Genomic DNA, 19,021 nt, shown 5'->3' with positions numbered 1-19,021 from the left:
GGTCCCCCAACGAAAAGGGGTGGTGCCGGGATCGGAATTTTGGTATAAAAGGTTCCACGGAGCCAGCGGGAGGAGCGAGTCTGCACTACTGACTTAAGATGAGGCACTCGGGCGGGGGAATCTTAAAAGAACTCGGGGGAAGGTCTTTTTCTCGAGTTCGGGAGGGCCCCCCGAACTGAAAGATTGACGGCGGCCCTAGAACGGAGCCGAACATTCCAGGGTCGCTCACCGCCTGGTGCAGTACCTATTCTAGACGCTAAAGAAAGGAATGGTCCGTCCTGACGTTCGACTAAGGGGAGGATGATTTCATTTACTACAATTTTACAGATTGTGATAAATGCCCATAATAGGGGTGCAAATAGGGTTACGGAAGCACAGGAGAAGGAGCCGCTAATTCTAGCCCTGGAAGAGGTCTCGAGCTGGAGAACCTAGAGAGAAGCCAAGGGTGGAGACCCCACGGGTTCGGCCGGCCTCACCGAGAACCGGGATCCCCCGCCCCCTCCGGAGGCCGGGCCAGGAGACCCGGCCCGCCCCTCAGCCTCTGGGCCCCGCGGCCTAAGCCCCCGTCTCACCGCCCCCGCGGGTTCAAGAACGTCTGGGGAGAGGCCGGGCCACTGGAGGCCAACAGGGCCAGAAGCTCGCCCTGCTGTCCCTTACCTGGGATCGGGGCAGTCCGGACCGGCTCGGAGCGGAGAATTCGCGGACTCTGGTCAGTCGACGCGAACAGGCTCCGGCGGGCGCGGGCGGAGGACCGGGGCCCAGAGGGAGCGGCTGACAGATCCCGGAAATGGCCACGGCGCCTGCGCGGCGCGTCCGCCAGGCAGTCTGCGCACGCGCGCAGCTTGGGCGCGCGCGGCCCGAGTCCAGAGCGGGTGAGACGGGGGAGGGTCTGGCGTGTGAGCGGGGCTCCTGCGGCCCTTTGCCAGTGGCGTCACACAGAGGCTCCAAGGTGGTGGCGAAGCAGCATGGCTGTCTTATTTCTTTTTTCAGAAAGTTTCCTCGGACTCGCGGACCGAACCGTGGAGCGTTGGCGCTTTCACAAGTGGTTTTGTCAGGAGATGAATTAGTGAGAACTGAGGCCTTTTCGAGCCACATGGACCCGACCAACGACTAGTCTTTCCCCTTCAGAGGGAAGTTTCCCTCTTCAGATCCAGTTTCCTACTGTGGAAACCTCTGAGGCCCTCCCTGAGGAAACTTCTCGACCTTTCCTCGGTCGGAATCACGTATTCCCTGCTCCCAAAGTGGCGCCACGACACAGAGGAGTTGGGATTCGTCAACTCCAAGCCCGCAACACGTGGAAAGTGTTAAAAGCAAAATATGTAAGAAGTGGCCTTGGCCTCCAGATTTACAGGCTAGTGAACTACAGACTTATCAAATTAAGAAAACGTGGAGGCAGCGCTTGCTGTACAGATTTGGCTTCTACAAAATGCCCTGAACCCTGCTTCCAGCTAGACTTGGCGCCCTTGAACCGGTAGAAATTCTGGAGCAGCACTGCTGGCTTCGCACCACTGCTAGTCACCAGCAGAGTGCCTCTGGTGGTTTACGAGTTTGACCCCAGTGTTTGCCTAGAAGGTGATGTTCACACAAGTGAGCTCGTCCCGTTCCTGATGTCAGAACCACACTCTGTTTTCTAGGATTAGTTATTCCAGTTGTTCAAGGAGCATTGCATTGGGAGCAATTGGTTTCATTTTGCCCCAAGGCTACAAAGTGGGTTCTGGGGAGATGAAGGACAGATTGAGAGAACAGAAGGATCATTTTATTTTTTTTTTTTTAAATTTTTTTTTTCGGGGCGCCTGGGTGGCGCAGTCGGTTGAGCGTCCGACTTCAGCCAGGTCACGATCTCGCGGTCCGTGAGTTCGAGCCCCGCGTCAGGCCCTGGGCTGATGGCTCAGAGCCTGGAGCCTGTTTCCGATTCTGTGTCTCCCTCTCTCTCTGCCCCTCCCCCGTTCATGCTCTGTCTCTCTCTGTCCCAAAAATAAATAAATGTTGAAAAAAAAAATTAAAAAAAAAAAAAAAAAAATAAATTTTTTTTTTCAACGTTTATTTATTTTTGGGACAGAGAGAGACACAGCATGAACGGGGGAGGGGCAGAGAGAGAGGGAGACACAGAATCGGAAACAGGCTCCAGGCTCTGAGCCATCAGCCCAGAGCCCTACGCGGGGCTCGAACTCACGGACCGCGAGATCGTGACCTGGCTGAAGTCGGACGCTTAACCGACTGCGCCACCCAGGCGCCCCCAGAAGGATCATTTTAAATTAATTACTTCCCTCTCAGTGACACTATCTTGGCATAGGAAGGAAGGCATACGTAGAAGCAAGGGTTCCTCGTGCGTCTGCAAGTTGATGTGAGCCAATCCAGAAGTATGTAGAATTGGTATCCGGAGTCAAAATATTAACTGTTTTATTTAGATCTTTACAAAGAACCGTTCCTTCTTCGAAGGAGTTTATAATCTGGATAGATGAGAATAATGCAAATCAGTAAACCTTGATGAAGGTTTTGATACAAGTCGATGCCAGGGATGGCCTCCTGATGCCAGGTCCAGAGCATTTCCCATTATCCCGTCATGCCCTGGTTATAAGAGCAATTGGAGTTCCAAGGAGGGTGAGTTATTTTCAGTGTTTGTTTTTTACTTGCATAAGGACACTGATCTTGTATTCCAAGTGAGGATTCTCTCTTAAAAAATTAGCACCAGGGAAGGTGGTACTTAGAAATGGGAAATGGGAGGAAATGAAGGCTTGGACACTGTCACGGAATGATTTTGTTTGTGTTATTGATTCAGTTGAAATTAGAACAGGATTGAACTGAAATTTGGTCAGACTTCAAGTCATCAAGAAGTTAATGAGTACTCACCAAGTGCCAAGTATTGTGTTAGGCATTTCAGTAAATTAGAGAAGAGTCGGTAAGATCTTTCCGTCCTCAAGGAGCTTAGAAGCTAGGATAAGACCAGTTTACACATAATTTTAAATACACAGAACTACCCAGTGCCTCAAACCAGTAAGGTCCTACTTAATACTTGTTGAATGAAACTATGAATGAATGAAATATACAGTGAGGGACTTCAAAGAACACAATATTACCACCAGTTGTGAGTGGGAGGAGAGGCTTGTGTAGACACATCAGGAAAGTACCCAATCATAGGTCAAAAAGATTACTTGTTTGCAAAGGTCTAAAGATTTCTTTCTGCTCAGGAGGGATTTGATTTAGTATCTGGAATGTGGTTTGGAGGGTAAGAAGATTGGTTTTTGCTTTAACTCCAGCTGAACAACAGTGAACACCGCCAATCTGCCTCTATTTTGTTGTTGTTTTAATTTTTATTTTTTTAAAGTAATCTCTACACCTAACATGGAGCTCGAACTCACACCCCACGATCACAAGTGTCATGCTCTTCCAACTGAGCCAGCCAGGCACCCCTCTGCCTCCATTTTGTATCTTACATGGGTTAATGCCTACCATCTACTCACCATAAAGGCTGTTGGAAATATATATCGAATCAATGCCTGTAAAAGTTATAAGTAAACGAAAGGACAAAAGCATAAATGCATGTACTGTGTTAATGCTTAATAATGCTTATGCTTTAGATATTGCCCTAATTGCCCCGCTCCTTTAGACATGTCCTAAATGGTTCCAAGGAGGGAAAGTTTCCTGTAGAAAGGATCTTGTACAATTCAGTACAGAGGACTGAAAAATGCATGCAAGTTTTGGCACTCTAGGCTGCTTCCCCGGTTCATTCCCATAGTGCAGGGATGGGACCAGTTAGTTTGTGGGGTGTCTAGAAGCATAAGATAGTCTCAGAAGGTATCTAAATACCAAAGTTTAACAAATACACTTATAAGACAAACACACAAGCAAACTTATGAATACCAGGTATGGTTTTCCTAATTTCACCAGCCTGTAAATCTGGAGGCCAAAGCCACTTCTTAACGCATTTTGCTTCTAATGCTTTTTCCACGTTGTTATGCAAACTTAGATTATTTTAATAGAAAGATAGTATGATAGAGTACTTAAGAGAATTCATTGACTTTGGAAATAAATAGGACTGGGTTCAAACTCTGCAGCTTATCATCCATATGACTTTGGGCAAGTCAACTTCTCTCAGTTTATCTGTCAAATGAGGATAGTTTCCACCACTTAGGGTTGTCCTTAGGATTAAAATAAAGAATGCATACAAAATGCCTGTCAGTTCAGGGTGCCTGAGTGGCTCAGTTGGTTAAGCGTCTGATGCTTGGTTTCTGTTCTGGTCATGATTTCACAGTTTTGTGAGTTTGAGCCCTGCATACAGCTCTCTGCTGTCAGCGTAGAGCCTGCTTCAGATCCTCCGGCCCCCCCCCCCCACCTCCCCTGCTCACACTCTCTCTCAAAAATAAATAAACATTTTAAAAATGCTTATCAGTTCTTGGCTTATTAAAAGCACTCAATAAATTGTGGCAGTTATTGTTTGAACATATTGTACCAAGTTGATTCTCACAAGGTATTATTTCCCGATTGTTTTCTTCCAGTCTGTGGCTTCTCTTCATTTATTATCTTAATTAATATCTTTCAAAGAACAGAAGTTCTTAGTTTTGAGGAAGTCCATTTATCTGGTGTCATGTCTTAAGAAATCTGTGCCTAATCGAAGGTTATATAGATTTTCTCCTATGTTTTTAATAGAAGTTTTACACATTGATTTTAGAGTGTTAAACTAAACACGCGTTGTTGGGATAAGTCCTACTTAGTTCTTTCTAAAAAAAAATTTTTTTTTTAATTTGTTTTTGACAGAGAGACAGAGCATGAGTAGGGGAGGGGCAGAGAGAGAGGGAGACACAATCTGAAGCAGGCTCCAGGCTCTGAGCTGTCAGCACAGAGCCCGACATGGGGCTCAAACCCACCAGCTGCGAGATCATGACCTGAGCTGAAGCTGGACACTCAACCGACTGAGCCACCCAGACATCCCAGTCCTACTTACTCTTGGTGTATTATTATTTTTATATGTTATTGCATTCAGTTGCTAAAATTTTCTTAACAATTTAGCAATTTAAATTTTTTTTTTTTTTCAACATTTATTCATCTTTGGGACAGAGAGAGACAGAGCATGAACGGGGGAGGGGCAGAGAGAGAGGGAGACACAGAATCGGAAACAGGCTCCAGGCTCTGAGCCATCAGCCCAGAGCCTGATGCGGGGCTCGAACTCACGGACCGCGAGATCGTGACCTGGCTGAAGTCGGACGCTCAACCGACTGCGCCACCCAGGCGCCCCAACAATTTAGCAATTTAAAGAGCGTCTGGCTTGCTCAGTTGGTAGTGCTTGTGACTCTTGCTCTTGGGATCTTGAGTTTGAGCCCCATGTTGGGGGTGGAGATTACATAAAAAAAAAAATTAAAAAAATTAAATCTTTAGAGGCTATAAGCAACTTGCTCAAAGCCATACTATTAAAAGTAACAGCAAAGTATGGGGAGCCTGGATGGCTCAGTTGGTTGAACATCCAACTCTTGATTTCAGCTCAGGTCATGATCCCAAAGTTGTGGGTTCAAGCCCCACTTGGGGCTCCGTTACTGAGTGTGAGCCTGCTTGGGATTCTCTCTCTCACTAAAATGAAATAAAAATTTAAAAAAGTAATAACAAAGTCAAAACAATTGCTTAAAATATTTAGCAATTCAGATCTTGGCTTATGAAGGATATTGTTTTGCAGTTTACTTTTCTTGTAATCTTTTTTTCTGGTTATTAGAGTAATTCTGGCTTCATAAAATGGGCTTAGAAGTACTCTTTGTCTTAAATTTTTGGAAAGAGTTTGTGTACAATTGGCATTTCTTAATTTCTAAACTTGGGAGTTTTATATTTTTGTTATTGATTTCTGTCTTAATTGCATAATTTCTAGCTTAATTACTCATTTGTTGTTGCTTGCTTATTCTTTTGATTACTAAGAAAGGTGGGTTAATATCTCTCAAGTGATCGTGGGGTTGTCTATTTCTACTGTCTGTTATTTTTTCTTTGTATACTTTGAAGCTATATCATAGGTGCCTCCATGTTATAGAATTGTTATGTGTTATGAATTGGACATTTTATCATTTTGAAATATTCCTTTTTTTTTTTCAAGTAAGCTCTACACCTAATGTGGGGCTTGAACTCACAACCCTGAGATGAAGAGTCCCATGGACTACCAAGTGAGCCAGCCAAGTGACCTGAAATATTCCTTTCTAATAATGCTTTTGCTCTCAACATTTACTTTGCTGATATTAATATAGCCATATTAATATAGCCAGTTTTTTGAGGGGGTTAGGGTTTGCCTAGCATATCTTTTTTTTCCTCTTTTTACTTATAAGTATTCTCTTACCTTATATTTTTAGATGTGTTGCTCATAAACAACATATAGTTGCAATTTATTATTATAGTATATTTATCTTTGAAATATCTATCCATTTACACTTAAAGTAATTGCTGATATATTTGAGTTTAACTCAGCCATCTTGTTATATGCTTTTTGTCTTGCCTATTCTGGTTTTTTTCCTCTTTCTTGCCTTCTCTTGGATTGTTTTTTATTACTCCATTTTCTTTTTTTTAATTTTTTAATATTTTATTTATTCTTGAGAGACAGAGACAGAGTGCGAGCAGGGGAGAGGCAGAGAGAGAGGGAGACAGAATCTGAAGTATGCTCCGGGCTGTCAACACAGAGCCCGATGTGACCTGAGCCAAAATCAAGAGTCGGATGCTGGACGCTTAACCAACTGAGCCACCCAGGCGCCCCTTTCTGGGATCACCTTAATCTAATTTTAGGATTTGAGAATTTTCTGGGTCATCCAGATGACTCAAAGATGGACTTCAGTCTCTGGGAAAGATGTTCATCTTCTTTTTTATTTTTTACTTTTTATTTTTTTTTTAATTTATTTTTTTTTCAACGTTTATTTATTTTTGGGACAGAGAGAGACAGAGCATGAACGGGGGAGGGGCAGAGAGAGAGGGAGACACAGAATCAGAAACAGGCTCCAGGCTCTGAGCCATCAGCCCAGAGCCCGACGCGGGGCTCGAACTCACGGACCGCGAGATCGTGACCTGGCTGAAGTCGGCCGCTTAACCGACTGCGCCACCCAGGCGCCCCTCTATTTCTATATCTACATGTCTTTTCTCCCCCTTTCTTCCTGTCTTTTTTCATTTATTTTATTTTATTATTATTATTATTTTTTAGATTTATTTATTTTTTGAGAGACAGAGACAGAGCACAAGTGGGGGTGGTGGTGCAGAGAGAGAAAGAGACACAGAATCCGAAGCAGGCTCCAGGCTCCGACCTGTCAGCACAAGAGTCCGACACGGGGCTCGAACCCAAAAACTGTGAGATCATGACCTGAGCTGAAGTCGGATGCTTAACTGACTGAGCCACCCAGGCGCCCCATGTCTTTCTTTCATTTTTAAGCTTATTTATTTATTTTGAGAGAGAGAGAGAGGCAGAGAGAGAGAGAGAGGAGAGACAGAGGATCCCAAGCAGGCTCCGTGCTGCCATTGCAGAGCCCCACGTGGGGCTCCACCTCATGAATCGCAAGATCATAACCTGAGCCAAAATCAAGTCAGATGCTTAACCAACTGAGCCTCCCAGGTGCCCCTGTATTTCTGTCTTTGTTTCTGTCTTTCTCCTATTGGTTTTGTGTCTCTGGAGAACCCTCTCCAATATAATAGATGTTTACCAGGACCTTTGTCCTTGGAGGGTCCTGGACTCCATCTTTTGTCTCTGTAGTATGATAGACTATTAAAAGTACTGCTTGGGCTCTCAGCCAACTGGTTTGGAATCAACAAATAGTCCTTGGGGTAAAGCAGTCCTAAAATACTAGGCTCACTCTCTGATGTTCTCTCTTCTTTTGGATATTGACTTGTATTGACTACCTGATTAGCTCTCTCTTATCTCTGAGCAGATGTTTTGTATATTCTTCCACCTTTCTAGTGCTCATTAGCGGGAGAGTTGTCTGTCACCCTAGTCCTCCATTACCAGAATCATTTGGTAAGTAATTATTTTAAAAATTTTTTTTTTTTCAACGTTTTATTTATTTTTGGGACAGAGAGAGACAGAGCATGAACGGGGGAGGGGCAGAGAGAGAGGGAGACACAGAATCGGAAACAGGCTCCAGGCTCTGAGCCATCAGCCCAGAGCCCGACGCGGGGCTCGAACTCACGGACCGCGAGATCGTGACCTGGTTGAAGTCGGACACTCAACCGACTGCGCCACCCAGGCGCCCCAGTAATTATTTTTAAAAATTGCTCTATTTTTAGGGTGCCTGAGTGGCTCAGTTGGTTGAACATCTGACTTCAGCTCAGGTCATGATCTCGCAGTTCGTGAGTTTGAGCCCTGCATAGGGCTCGCTGCTGTCAGCCTGTCAGCTCAGCCTGTCAGCTGCTGTCAGCTCAGAACCCACTTTGGATCTTCTGTCCCCCTCTCTTTCTGCCCCTTCCCCATTTATGTTTTCTCTCTCTCTCTCAAAACCTAAATAAAACATTAAAAATTTTAAAAAATTGCTCTATTTTGTTTTGCTAACTTCTATTGCATTTATATCTTTGTTTTATTATTAAAATTTTTTTAATGTTTATTTTTGAGAGATAGAGACAGAGCACAAGTGGGGGAGGGGCAGAAAGAGAGGGAGACAGGGGATCTGAAGCAGGCTCTGCACTGACAGCACACCCCCTGACACAGAGCTTGAACCCATGAACCGTGAAATCATGACCTGAGCCAAAGTCGGTTGCTTAACCGACTGAGCCACCCAGGCGCCCCTAATTATGTATCTTTAACACATTATCACATTGTTATTTGCTTTGCAATACATGTTTGTTGCAGGTTAAAGGGAATATTTAATTGTCATCTGATATAGTGCATATCATTGCATACTACTGGCAAATGTAATCACTATGGAGTGTTTATTAAGTGTTAAATAATTAGATAGTGATACATATAAACATATAAAATGTTTATATTATGTGGAAATGTTTGGAGAATTGTTTTATGGGTGTTTAAGAGGGTTTTAGTGATATTTAGAGAAACCGGTTGGAGTTTTTGGGCAGACAATGCATGCATTCTTTTCTCACTTGAAATCTAATATAGTCTCCTTTGATCTTAGAATCATTTTCAGAAATGGATTAACTTGGGATGACTGTAGTTCAGTTGTGGTATATAGCATACCTTTGCTTTTCTGTGCTCATATCCCAGATATATTTGTGGGTGTCTTATTTTGTCAAACTCCCAAATGAAGATGTTGGTGAAAAGTTGAGTAATTCCACACCTGGAGGGAAACTAACCAACACAAAGAGTGTCTCTCCAGGAACAAATTTAAAGTGGTGGAGAATTGCAAATCTGATAAATATTTTTGTAAGAGTACTGAATGAAATAGCTGGTTTGCTTATGAGTATAACTGTTCTTGTTTGGTTCCTACCTCTGGGCCTGAACTTCAACTACTGATGAATTCAAGTTTCTGCCTCCCTCTGCACACACTTCCTAAGTGATCTCTGTAGGCTCGCAGCTTCAACTACCATACAGAGGTAGCTGACTTCTGACAGTTCTGACAACCAATGAGTTTCTCCATCTGATGTCCTTCAGCTCCCATTCCAATTCAAAATATATAAAACCTGTTATTTCTCGTCCCCTCCCCACCTCAGATTCTATTCTCCTCTCTACCTCTCGCTTCAAGGTGTCATGATCTACCACAGATTGATTACTGGTTCTCAGGCAGTTAGTTACCAAGTCATGTCACATCAATCACATCTGTATTTCTTACCCCCTCCCCCCAAAAGCTTTCAAACCTACAGAAAGATTGCAAGAATAGTATAATTAATATCAATATACCTGTTTACTTAGATTCACCAAATGTTAGCATTTTGTTACATTTGCTTTCTCTCTCATATAATAACAGTGCTTATTATTTGTTGAATCATTTGTAAGTCACAGGCATCATGACTCTTCAGGACCCCTAAACACTTCAGTATTTATCTTGAAGAACAAGGCCTTGTCTTACGTAACTATAATACAACAATCACATTCAGGATATTTAATATAAATTTAATATTATTATTTAGTATCAAAATAATTGGCACGTTAATTATAAAACTTGAATTATATAATACATAATTTTAAGTTTGTTATAACTTTGTATTCAAATTTCACCAATAATGTCCTTTCTAGCAATTTTTTTTTAAGATTTTTTTTTAATTAAGTAATCTCTGTACCCAACATGGGGCTCGAACATGCAACCCCGAGATCAAGAGTCACATGCTCCACTCACTGAACCAGCCAGGCACGCCTGAATTTCTTTTTCTTCATGCCAGAGCAAATCCAAGATCATTTATTGTATTTAATTGTCATATTTCTGTAGTCTAATAAGAAATAGCTCCTTAGCCTTTTTTTTTTTTTTTTGGCCTTTCACAACACTGACCAGTCTTGAAAAGTCCACACCAATTATTTTATCAAATGTTCTTCAACTGGGGTGGACACCACCTTAATCAAGTAATCAAACTTAACATCACAAACAGTGACACAAACTGACATCATGTATTTTCTGGTGTGATGCAGTGGGTGGGACACAACTTTGCTTGTTAGTAGTCCTTGCCCACAATGCATAATCTGAATTGAATTATGACAAACCTCTCTTGCTCTCCAAATAAAGTCCATACTCCGTAACAAGTTGTCAAGGTCTCCCATGCTCTGTCACCTTCATCTCTCACCATGTCCTTTGTGCAGCAGACACTGTGGCTCTCTACACATCACCTTTACTCTCTTGGCATCTCTACTTTTGTTCAGGTAGTTCTCAGAGAAGCCAGGCCCTTCCCTAGTCCGGGGAACGAGCCACAATTGGTCCATGCCTCACGTGGCAGCCCCATTGCCGCTTGCCGCTAATTGGCTTAGGGATGGGCGTGTGACCCATTTCTGCCAATGGACTCAAGAAGTTTCCTAGGGACCTTCTGGGAACAGATAAGGTCCCTGATAAAAAGGATGATGAGGAAGTCTTTCTTTTTTTCCTGTCTTAAACATGGTTGTGGGAAGATAAGATGGTTAGAGCTGTGGCAACTGTCTTAATAGACCTGAGAGTAAAGTAGTGTGGAAAGGTGGAGACCTAATTCCAAAACCGTCTGGGACTGCAGGGGTTGGTGTGTAAGATCATTAAATGTCTCTATTGCTTGTGCCACTGTTGCTCATGTGCTGCTATCTGCCACCAAGTGCACGCTTAGCTGGTCCTCCCCACACCCACCTTCCGTTCCCACATGCTCTACCTCCCCTTTATGTTTAATTCCTGCTCATCCTTAGACTTCAGCAAAGACATGATTTCTTCTAGAATGCCTTCCTTTATCTTCCAAGACTGGGCTGAGCATGTGTCCTGTACCTAACCCCACAGTAGCCTTTCTAATTGCTAAACTCTCATAATACACTTTTCCCCTTGGTCTAAATGTCTGGTTACTATTTTGCTGCCTATACTTAAACTTTTTTTTCAATGTATGTAGAGAAAAGTTTTATGGAATCAGTGCTTCAAAGCTGCAGGGTACAGTTTTCAGTAGTCTAAGCCAGGGTTCAGGAAGTAGAGGGAAGAATTGTCCCTTATAATAGCCAGCAGGTTTCCTTCCAGTCTTGCAATTTTACTGTAACTCAGGGTTGGCCTTTTCACAATAGATCTCCAGGCCCAGTTCCTGGTAGCTTATGAGTGGAAGGGTCAAGGGGCCTTTGTGATGATTTTGTGATTTCTGGAAGCACCCAAAGATGTGTTCCTTGGGAAGACCCAGACATGCTGGTTTCCCTACAGGGACTCAGGATTGGTTCACAAGTGAGAGGAGGGGGAAAATAATTGGCATTTTTAAATGTACCTGGGATTTGTTTTAATGGGATATAAGACATACAGATATGGAAATGATCGTCATGAGGGAAGTTTCTATACTCACAGACCCATCCATAGAAGCAGGAGCATTGGCATGTCATGCCCCTTGGGGCCATGTGGGGAAGCACCAGGGTAGGCCAGGAGGGAATGCATGCACACGAGTCTTTATTGTGGTTTCATGGGCAGGAATGGGTGAGGCGAGGTGAGCAGGTTTAGGATTGGCTAGTTTGAATAATTTCATTAGGTTCTGGAACATAGGAGCTGTTCCTAGTTGTTTGGTATCTGGCCCTGGGATGATTAGGACAGAGGAATATTGCCTCCTAGAACATGAGAGCTAGATGGAGGAGGCAGTTTGGAGTATGGGCTCTGGATTGGTTAGTCTATATGAAAGTCGTTTCCTATCTGTAAGAATTATCTAGCCCTGGGAGAGGCAGTGTCTCCTTGGTCAGAGAGGCAACAGATGGCAGAGTATCAAAAATACAGAAAATAAGGGACTCCTGGGTGGCTCAGTCGGTTGAGCGGCCGACACTTGATTTCAGCTCAGGTCATGATCCCAGGGTCGTGGACTGAGCCTCACATCAGTCCGCACTGAGCATGGAGTTAATATAATCAGCGATACAAAATTTAACAGCCTTGAAAGCTAGCCCAAAACATTTAGCAAAACCATTTGAATAGTTGTTGCTCCATTTACTCTGCAGTACCTGGTGCCAGTGCCCTAATTTTGGTCATCGTGGATACTAATTTAATGTTATTATTTTGCAAAGCCATAGATTATATCCTTTTAGGCTTTTGCGCCATTCTGAAATTACATGTCCTTGGGCAAAAACAGCATGTGTGTCTAAGTGAAGTCCATTCTCTCATAAATACTGGGTCTAAAAGCTTCCCTCACCCCACTCAACAAAGGATGTTTAGCTCTGTCATTAACTGAATGGTCTTGGGCAAGTCACTGAGCCCGTCTACATCTATTTCCTCTGCCTCCCCTCCCCTTCCCCCAGCAAAGTGAGGAGCTGCTCTGGAATTCTCCAAATGTGGGGAGACCATGAGTAGACCATCCACCAGGAAACAATGATAAGTTCTTAAAATTCCATGGAATTCCCCTTGCATTTGTCCAGCAAGAGGCTTGTTGCTATAAGCTGCTGGACTGGTAGGCCAGGCCTAGCCTCCCTTGGGAGATTGAGTGTTAAGTCCTAAAGAATGCTAGAAGAAACGTGGCAAGTGCCTAAGTGTTATGCATAATAGGCTCTGTGCCAGGTTATCTTGTTTAAACTTCACATTCCTAAGAGGCAGATACTGTTATTATTCCTCATTTAGTAGTTGAGAAAACAGGAGGTGAGATAGGTTAAGTTGCCCATGGTCTCACTGCATGAGAAAGAAAGAAAGTGGAACTCACATTTATCTGACTTCAAAGTATAAGAATTAGACTTACTTTATGTAATTACAGAGGTGAAGAGTAGATCAAAATGAAGGCAGAATACAGGGAGACATTTTGGTTCAATATTATTTTGAACCATGAATGTCAGTCAAAACTGCAACGGGCTGCCTTTTTTTCCTCACTGGAAGGGTTCAGGTACAAGTTGGGTTACCATTTTTTAGGGATGTTATAGAGGGGAATCTCCAATTGGCTAAGAGTTGGACTAGACACCCTCTGAATATCCCTTTGAACCCTAAAATTCCGATATGTGTAATTCTAAGATTTTATGATTTGTTGTCCCCCAGAAAATTCACACAATGCCATTGGAGACCCCACCGCCAGAGGGCAGTGTCTCCATGTTTGATCCACTTGCACAGAAGGAACTAAGTGGTTCGCTCTGGAGCTGTCTAGAGAAAGCCAGCACTGAAATGGGCCAATGTGAAGAGAGAGGGAGTCACCCACGGAATGTTAACATCCCTTCCTTTACCAGCTGAATAATGATTTCCGTAGGCCAGGGGACTGGAGAGAGGTCAGAGTGGTGAAAGTCAAGGGAAGACACCATTTCCAGAGAGTTGGAGAGGGGTGCCTTCTGAAGGCTGTGCACTGGCAGGGAGCCCTCCTGGTGCCGTCTCTTCCAATCCTGCATTCCAAAGACTAGGAAAGTGAGGGGAGGAACAGGGTCGAGGATGTTAAAAGGTGACAGTGGAAACCCTCTCACACTTGAGAACGTTGAAGGACCCAGATATATTCAGCCTGGAGAAGAGAAATCTTGGAGGGACTGTGGGAACTGTCTTCCTCTGAGGTTGTTATGCAGGGTCTTAGGTATCAAAACCAGTGTTAAAAACAAAACAAAAAAAAGATACCACTAGGGGGCAGGTCTCGGCTTGATTTAAGGAAGAACTTGCCCATGTCTGAACATCCTGGGAGATGCCTAGGTAGAGCATGTGGGGGCCTTGTGGCAAGTCACTGGATGGATGGATCCCTGGCAAGTCCCTGGATGGATCTTAACATCCCTTCAGGGATTCTGTAGCTTTCTCGGCTTTACGAGACCTAGTTAGTCTTCATATGTCAGAACACCTTTTCACCAAGACTGCATAGTTTTCATGGTTTCCAATAGAAGTAAGCCTGTGAGTTAGGATATAGGGATAAAACAGAACTCTGACATACTGAAAAATTGCCTTTGGGTTTGGAAGCCTTAGAAAAATAAAATTTCTTCACTTACAAACAATCCCTAGTCTATTTTTCATGTTTCTTTTATTTAAACTGCATTGGGACAGGGCATTACAATTGTCCACATGAGGAATTATTTCAAGAAACAGCCAGGTCACACAGACAGTTACATATTCCGTCTTTGACATGAACATGTAGGATCTCAACTAAAACAGACCCACTGTTACTGTTATCCAAGTGCTTGCACATCTTGATACAGTCTCAGAGAAGCCACACTAATTTTAGTTCCTCTGATGCCTGGGTGTTTACATCCCCAAACCCTTTCCCCCCACAGCTATCTTTATTCTGTAGCACCTCTTTCTGGCTTATACTTTCCTTTCATAGTAAACATTCTCAGGATACCCAGTTTCCTGTTTTCATGTATTTTCCCTCTCAGTGGTCTGCTGTTGAGATCTGTATCACCCTGAAAGAAAAAAGAGAGAGAGGCTGAGAAAATCCTTGTGGACCAGAGCCAGGAGTTCTGACATCTCTGCCTCCTTCTTAATAGAAAGACAGTGTCCCCAGGATGCTTCCTTCCTCATAATGGACACCATCATTGGGTCATAGCTGGTTCATTCTGCCTGAGGTTGTGAAGGTTTAGACATCTTTGGGCTTGGGGTGCCCAACGGGGCCTGGACTCTATACAGGCCATCGAGAAGGCTGGAGTGCCATCCCCTGGGACAGAGTGCCCACCACGAGCCTGCCTGTGGTGTCTCATGAGGGGCCAGCAGGCTTGTTTTGCCATTGTGATATGTCTTCCCAAGAAGGAAAAGCTACTGCTCATCACATCCCACACGTGGATTTCCAAAATTAGCAAGATTTCCTTATGGAAATTATGGAACACTCGTACCCAACGGGGCCCTTCCCAGCCTCACACATGGCAGTGCTTCTAGCTTCATCTCTCACCCCATTTCTCTCCCCTCTTCCTGAGCTCCTCTTCTCTAGCTATGCTGTTCCCTTGTATGAATCCAGCTTCGGCACTGTTGGCATATGAATTCCATCTGGAATTCTCTTCTTTCCTTCTCTATCTGGTGAGCAATGAATTTTACTTATTCTTTTTAATTTCCATTAAACATTTTCTTCTTTCTCATTTATTTTAATTAATACCAGAAGCTAATACTTTTATAAAATACATTGATCATGCACTTGGATGTCATAGCAGTATCAATTGTTATAAAAATTTCTAAAAGCTTCCTCTCAGTTTCTGTACTTTTGTTGTCTTGGGCAGGTGACAAACAGGGACCACTCGTGGAGTGGCACCGCCTTAGGCTTTTCTATGGGTCACATCCTCCTTGAAGGTGCTCCACCCAGCCACCTCAGGTTAAACCAGTCACTCCTCCCCTGTGATCCTCCCCGGTGAGATGCAAACACAGCATCACAGAACATTTGCTCACAGCCCTGTGGTGATGTGTGCTTCTTCCTCTCCACCAGATTCCGAGCTCTGCCAGGGAGGGTGTCCTTTCTTATTGATTATTCATCTCTGTGTCTCAGAGTCCAGACCTAGGCCCTGTTCAGAGCCTGGTTAGTATTTGTGCCACTGAATATAAAGCCACTTTAGAAAACTAAACTCTTGTGGGGTCTTGGCTCAGTGTTGACTCATGTACTGGTTTGCTTATGACATCTCAGGGCTACGGATGGCATATCTAGCCCTGTGACCAGCTAGGGGAGATGGGATAAAAGAGCCTCATCACCTCTGGGTGCTTGTTGGCAGGACTGTGGCCTCATGGTGTGGAGACAGAGCAGTTGGACCAGGACCAGCAAGCCCCAGCAATTAACAGTCCCCAGGCCAGAGCAGAGAATCTGTTTTACAAGATGGCTAATACCGGAGACTAAGACTTTGCAGGTGGAAGGACTCTAATACCTCCCGAGTCTGGGTGGTGAGTAGTAACCCCCACCAAGTGAGAGTTCAACAGAAAGGACCCCTTTTGGGTTTTTGCCCTGAAAGGAGATGGCTATACATTAATTGTAGGACTCGTCCAGAGGCAAGCCTCTGGTTTCCTTAACTTCCTGAGCTAACCATTATTTAAGAATTAGAGAATTAAGAAAAAGATTTTTTCCTATCTTTTGTTCCCTCCCTAAGCACGTGGTAAGAAAAGGCTCAGCTTGAATTCAGAGGCCAATGGGGTTATCACTTTTGGCTAAAACCCAAACTGACCCAGTACTGAGAGAGAGCTGTGAGTGAGTGGGGAACCTTACCCTCACTGGGGGGCTGATTCACCCACATGTTTGAACACAAGGCCAGAAGAAAATTCCCATAATCCATGGGGGTTGAACCATCGGTACACAGAAACTTCAGTCCCCTTCCCTCCTGACCTAAACCAGGTCCTTGATCTTGAGTTGTCGTGGTTAATCCTAAACAGAGGGCAGCCTTATCAATCTCCAGAGTAATTAAAATAAAAGACAGTTTGCCTTTCCATAGCATAGGGCTCGTATGACCATGAGCAGGTCACTGAACTTCTCTGAACTCAATTTCTTCACCTGACAAATGGAGATATTTATATATCTCCTTATCATAGGGTAAATAAGATAGTGAAAACTACTACCATGTGCCTGGTTCTGATAAAAGGAGGAGAAACATCTGTTCCCTAGCTCTGCGTTTCTGTAAGGGGAGATTTCTGCTACAGTGTTGGTTTTAGCACACGTAATCATACATGTGATTACTGTAGGGGTGATTAAACCACAGACACTGGGCCCACCTCTATAGCTTCTGACTCAGTAAATCTGAAGTGAAGCATAAGAATTTGCATTTCTAACAACTTCTCAGGTGATGCTGATATTGCTACTGGTCAAAAGGACCACGTTTTGGGGGAACCACTGCTCTAGAATCATGTTCTTTGCCTCTCTCCTCATCTTTCCCTTGCTCCTCTCATGGAGGAGGAATGATTTATTCTGTGTTTGGAAGACGGGGTCAACATGTACCCCATCTGGCCTCTCCTTTTGGATCTGCCTGTAGGGTTGATGAATCCTGGTCATCTGTCTCCTTGGAGTAAGGGTCGGTCTTTATGGAGCAGGGCTGTGGTTGATCAGTTCTGCAGGTACCTTTAATTCTGGGGTAAAACACAAGGATGCCCAGGTTGGACACCCATTAAATTCTCAATCTAGAATTGTAACATAGTAAAACTTGCATTTTGACTTTTATATATTTGCTTCCTATACTTTTTTTTTTTTTCCCTCGGTTGATTCTGAATTAAAGAACACAAGAAAGGACTACTTTACGTTGTCCCCCTGGGGGACAATAATAATTATTACTTCCTTAATATTAGAAACCTAAATTCAACCAGTATTGATGAAATCCTCAGGAATAATGATATTGTGGGGATGTGAAAGATGAACACATACTGCCCGTAGGCTTGCAAATGTCCCTGTGGTTCTCCACTGAAACAAGCATTGGCACCTGTCTGCCAGGCCTAGTGTCAAGTGGCATTAGACATTATCTCCAAGGAGCTTCCACCCAGACAGAGGAGTGTCATGACCGCTGGCACCTGTATCACAGGTGGAGCTCACACGCTCGAGGGCTTTGAGAATCCAGAGAGGGAGAGGGAAGTGTTGCAGCTGAAGGGACAGGGGAGGTTTGGAGTTGGCACTGCATGAGGCCAGGGCCTGGCAGACAGGAAAGCAGAGAAGTCGGAAGGAGCAAAGCGGGAGCAGGGAAGGTAAGCTTGGAGCACGGGCATCGAGAGTGGAGTCCATACCTACCGGCCGTGGGCTGGAACATGGAGAATCTCACTCCTCAGAAAGGGTTTTGGAGGAGCCTGTCTTGGACACCTGGATGATCTCCACGGAGGTGATGCCCTTGCCGGCCACGCGGTGTCTGGTGCGCAGCTTGTTCAGGGCGGTCTCTGCCATGCCAGCCCGCTCCTCAGCGTCGTCCAGCTCATGCACCGTCTTTCTGTAGCGAGCCAAGGTCTGGTTGGCCTGCTCCTCCTGTGGCAAAAGCACGGTGGAAAATAGGGCGTAAACCTGGGTTCTCCTGGTTAAATGTGCATCGTTATGGGTTGGTTCAACGTGGACACGTGAGAGTCCAGTCTTTCAGAACTTTTAGCTGATTCTTTTTTGGCCTTGACATCCATATTTCTAAATAAACTGCTGTGTTGATGCTTCTATAATTTGTAGTTTTAGCCATTAGCTACTGGTGCCCCACTATGAAAGGTGTGGATTTAGCATTTTTCCCCAGCCCCCACCGCACAGCTCCCATCCCCTTATTATCTTCCCAGTAGAATCACAGTGCTATTTCGGTTAGAACCATATGAACTGTAAGCCTGATCTTTATCAAGCCATTTGGGAAAGGCACTGGTTGTGTGGGTGGCTGATGGATTCAGCGTAGTAGCCCCAGAACTGGCAGCAAACAATGGCAGAGTCCAAGTTCTATGTCAAGGTGGGGGTGGGGGCGTGCTGGTGCCGGTAGGCAGACGTGTGGTATAGGGTTGAGGCTTGAAGCCATCATTTGCTAACCATTTGACTTTGATTTTGACATTTGCTAACATGACATAAATATCCCACTCTGGGCTATGTCCTCACCTGTGCAACAGACTAAGAAGATCAGTGTTCCTGCCTTGTATTCGGAGGATTAAAGAAGGGAAGGGTCTTGTGTTTA

The 19,021-nt window shown here is 44.2% G+C and overlaps 2 protein-coding genes and 1 long non-coding RNA gene across 5 annotated transcripts in view; 1 reads left to right on the top strand and 2 right to left on the bottom strand.

Annotated features, from left to right (window-relative positions):
- The window catches only part of ARPC1A (actin related protein 2/3 complex subunit 1A), a 28,649-nt gene extending 27,837 nt beyond the window's left edge, over positions 1-812 (bottom strand). The window contains exon 1 of the mRNA XM_025923323.2: positions 658-812. The gene's annotated coding sequence lies outside the window, so the exon portion shown is untranslated. The remainder of the gene's footprint in view (positions 1-657) is intronic.
- Positions 813-2,243: 1,431 nt separating this feature from the next.
- LOC147572912 (uncharacterized) overlaps positions 2,244-19,021 on the top strand; it is a 55,648-nt gene continuing 38,870 nt past the window's right edge. For both annotated transcript variants that reach the window (XR_015245652.1, XR_015245651.1), the window contains exon 1: positions 2,244-2,601. This is a non-coding gene — a long non-coding RNA (uncharacterized LOC147572912). The remainder of the gene's footprint in view (positions 2,602-19,021) is intronic.
- Positions 14,454-19,021, bottom strand: part of MYH16 (myosin heavy chain 16) — a 55,286-nt gene continuing 50,718 nt past the window's right edge. Inside the window, exons 35-36 of one of the 2 annotated variants that reach the window (XM_086692695.1) lie at positions 18,120-18,351; positions 14,454-14,851 (exon numbers count right to left, since the gene is read on the bottom strand). In XM_086692695.1, the coding sequence (XP_086548821.1) occupies positions 18,151-18,351 (201 nt within the window). In that variant the 3' untranslated portion in view covers positions 14,454-14,851; positions 18,120-18,150. The remainder of the gene's footprint in view (positions 14,852-18,119; positions 18,352-19,021) is intronic. The other variant, XM_086692694.1, reaches the window with a different exon arrangement.

Source organism: Puma concolor, chromosome E3, assembly GCF_028749965.1.
Source record: "Puma concolor isolate L17-30 chromosome E3, mPumCon1.1.hap2, whole genome shotgun sequence".
NCBI classification, from domain to species: domain Eukaryota; kingdom Metazoa; phylum Chordata; class Mammalia; order Carnivora; family Felidae; genus Puma; species Puma concolor.
The sequence above is the reverse complement of the archived record's forward strand: the minus strand, read 5'-3'. Positions and strand labels throughout refer to the sequence as shown.